Below are 3,733 nucleotides of genomic sequence, written 5' to 3' on the forward strand. Positions count from 1 at the left end.
GCGCCGGAAGCAAAGGGAAATTGGAGGCAAAACCATCCCTTATGCCTATAAGTACCGCGCGAGAGCTGGCAGGCAAGAGAAGGAAGGAAAGGGAAGAAGTCGGAGGCACAACAGGCAGGCGAGGGAGGACTGCAAGTGGGAGTTTGATATGGGCCGAGGGCGACAGCTATCGAAAAGAGACCGATGAGGCCAAACCACCGCCTTATCCAAAAGAAAACAAATCTTCATGAAGATCAGGTCTGAAAGGGATAAGCATCTCCATGCTTGCATGGATCCGGCCGCAACATCATGGGCTGGGCCTTACGTTGTCCTAATCACTCCTATAAATACTCGAAGAGCTTCTAAAGCCGAGGGTGCTGAAAAAACCGACCTATTGTGCAGTCTTTGTGAAGTGGAAGCTAGCCCGGGCTGTGGGCATAATCTGTTACTTTTTCATTACATGTTTTGCACGACACTTTTGGCCGTAGGTACTTATATTTCCCTTTAAGCAATTTCAATTTCAGTTATGTTTTCCTTTATATCTTTTGCTTGTGTTATTTACTTTATGTTTGGCTAAGTTTTATATTCTGATTTGGGCAAGATGATCTAAGCATGAACACTTAACTCGAGAGGTCTAATTTGGGCATAACAACTATATGAGCATATTCCCCGATACACTAGGTTTGATTCCCATAAGGTTGTAACAACTTGGTTAATTAATTGATCACTAGTTAACTAGGGAGTTCTGGCCACAAGTAATACTTTGGGCATAAGGCGAAATGCCATCGACCTCCAAAATAGTACAACGAGTGTTGGAGCCGTGACTGCTGTGAAATATCGGCGTAAGAGTCAAGTGGGTCTATTTAAATCTTAAAGCATTCTGGGCAAAGCACAACTAGCGATAGGCCATCGCAGAGAGCGTGGATGTTTCCCGGGGTAGTTGATTTCCATTAGTTGAACCTTCTAAGGGATCATAAACTGAAAGGATAGATTGGGCAAGGGGTTTTTGCGTGCGTGACGAGTGACAATAGGGGCGCAACAACTCTTATGCCTATAACCACTGGTATGCAAGTATAGTGATTAATCTTTGCAGCCAATGATCGAGTGTCCCGTTCATGTTTAGTGATTCGAACCCAAGTCAGAATTGTTTTGTTATTTGATTTATCTACCTTGTTATTTCAGTTTAAGTTGGAAACCTCGTTCTGTCCATAAACACGTTGTGGTCAGAACACTGCTGGATACGAAACCTTTTTAGTGACACCCTTGCGAAAGAAGTTACTGCTCAGTTCCCTGTGGATTCGACTCTGGACTTACCACTAGGTAGTCTAGTTGTGGGCACATGATATTTTATTTGCGCGAAGCTCAAATGACGGCTTTGTCAAATTGGCGCCGTTGCCGGGGAACTGAGAGCGCTAGTAAATTCTTTTGTGATTTTAGTGTGAGTTTTGCCTTGATGTATGTTGCTTCGTCGTACCAGGAGTGCAGGTAACAAAGATCTTTTGTTCAACGCGGAGATTGAGCGACTTGTCCGACTGAACAACAGCAATAGACGCAGGGCAGAACAAGAAGCACGGGCAAGAGAGAGGCAGTTAGAAGCAGAGAGAGAGATGGCAGAAATTCCAGAACCACAGAATGAAAACGCCAACAAGACTCTTCGAGACACAATGTTCCCGAACAACTTGAACCTCCGGCCATCAGCCATAGTACTACCGGAGATCACTGGAAATTGGGAGCTGAAGCATACGCTAATTCAAATTTTGCCCAAGTACAGTGATATGCCCGGAGAGGACCCTCAAAGGCATCTTCAAGACTTCGAGATGGCATATAGAACAGTGCGCACCGCTAGTCAAGCCCTTGGCGAGTACATCCGACTCCTCACTTTTCCGTTCTCTCTGTTAGAAGGAGCGAGGGAGTGGTTGTACGATTTACCCGAGGGGAGCAAGTTTTTGGAAAAATATTTCCCGGCCGCCCGAATCCAGAACTTGAGAACTCGGATAAGTAACATCAAGATGGGATCGGGAGAAATCCTCTATGAGTACTGGGGAAGGTTTAAACAGATGTTGGCCAAATGTCCACAACACCAAATACCAGATCATGACCTTATTCGGTATTTCGTGGGGGGGCTTCGAAGGCAAGATAGACAATGGTTACACGCCGCTTGTGGAGGATCGATCCTAAACAAGTCAGTAGCGGAGGCTTTCAAACTCATAGCCTATATGGCCGAGGAATCAAGAGATGAGGAAGGGACTATAGTCAGAACTACTCCGATGCAAACTCCTTCTGCCCAAGACGATAAGTTGGACAAGCTGTGCAACATGTTCGAGAAATTCATGACGAACCAAGGAACATCCAACCAAGGGATCCCCAACATCAGGAAGCATGTGAAGGCATGCCAACTTTGCATGGCAAATTCGCATGCAACCGATGAATGCCCACAACTTTTCGAAGAGGAAGAGCTTAATGCTATCGGGCAACAGCCAGGAGAAAATAATGGGGGACAACATCAGAAACCCTTTGAGCCTTACAGGAAGCAGTTTAACAATCAAGGGTGGAGACAACATGAGAACCTTAGGTACGGCAACAATAACTTTTTAGGGCCAAATCAAGGGCAAACGAGCAATCCACCACAATACTCGCAACAACCTCAACAGGCAAGAGGATCCTCCCTGTCAGAACTTGTACATCAAATGGCCCAACAACAAGTGAAATTCCAGCAAGAAATCGAGAAGTTCATAATGGAGACGAGAGGAGGAATGCAGAATGTGAACTCCCAACTATCACATCTTGCCTAAGCAGTTGCCAGACTTGAGAGCAAATAAGGGGAACTCCCTTCCCAAGTGGAGGTGAAGAAGGTAAATGCTATGACACTCAGAGGAGGAAAAGAGTTACCCGAGGTTGCTAGAAGGAAAGGCCAAGAAGAGCCAGAGATCAACGAAGAGGTTGGAATGGGATCAGCAGATGAGGAGGAACTTGCCCAAGAAAGAGAGGCCAAGAGAAAGGCAGCGGGGAAGGGAAAAGAAAAATTGAGCCAGACTGAGCCCATAATCCCCTTCCCAGGCAGAATGGCCAAGGAACAAGAGAAGGAAGAACTAACCGAACTGGTGAAAATCTTCAAGAAGGTAGAAGTCAATATGCCCCTTCTGATCGCGCTATGCTCTATGCCCAGATGCACAAAATTTCTCAAGGAACTCTGCACTCGGAAGGTCAAATACACTGACGATGCAAAATTTCAAGTGGGCGAGTCCGTGTCCGCTGTCTTGCAGAGAGATATGCCCATAAAATGTGGGGATCCTGGCATGTTTTATATCCCATGTGTGATAGGAACCATGAAGGTGGAAAAGGCAATGCTCGACTTAGGGGCATCCATCAACGTTATGCCCTTATCCATGTATCAGGACCTGGAGATAGGACCACTGAAGCCTACCCGAGTGGTGATCCAACTGGCAGATCGATCAAACGTCTACCCAGAAGGAATACTAGAAGACGTTTTGGTCTAAGTAGATGAGCTCATCTTCCCGGCGGACTTCTACATTCTTGACATGGGGAAGTCAAAAGTACGTGATCCGGTTATGCTTTTGGGCAGACCATTTCTGAAGACTGCCAGGACTCGTATAGATTGTGATACGGGCAAGCTAACGTGTCAGTTCGAAGGGGAAACGATGACCTTCGACATATACAATGCAATGAAACATCCAGCTGATACAGAGATGGTGAAAAGTGTCGACGTGATCGAGAAAGTTGTTGAGGAGGTTTT

The 3,733-nt window shown here is 46.0% G+C and overlaps 1 protein-coding gene across 1 annotated transcript; it reads left to right on the forward strand.

Annotated features, from left to right (window-relative positions):
* The first annotated feature begins 1,436 nt into the window (after positions 1-1,436).
* Positions 1,437-2,771, forward strand: LOC131010775 (uncharacterized). Its single transcript, XM_057938467.1, has one exon. The coding sequence runs from the start codon at positions 1,437-1,439 to the stop codon at positions 2,769-2,771; it is 1,335 nt and encodes a 444-aa protein (XP_057794450.1).
* The last annotated feature ends 962 nt before the right edge of the window (positions 2,772-3,733 follow it).

Source organism: Salvia miltiorrhiza, chromosome 1, assembly GCF_028751815.1.
Source record: "Salvia miltiorrhiza cultivar Shanhuang (shh) chromosome 1, IMPLAD_Smil_shh, whole genome shotgun sequence".
NCBI classification, from domain to species: Eukaryota; Viridiplantae; Streptophyta; class Magnoliopsida; order Lamiales; family Lamiaceae; genus Salvia; species Salvia miltiorrhiza.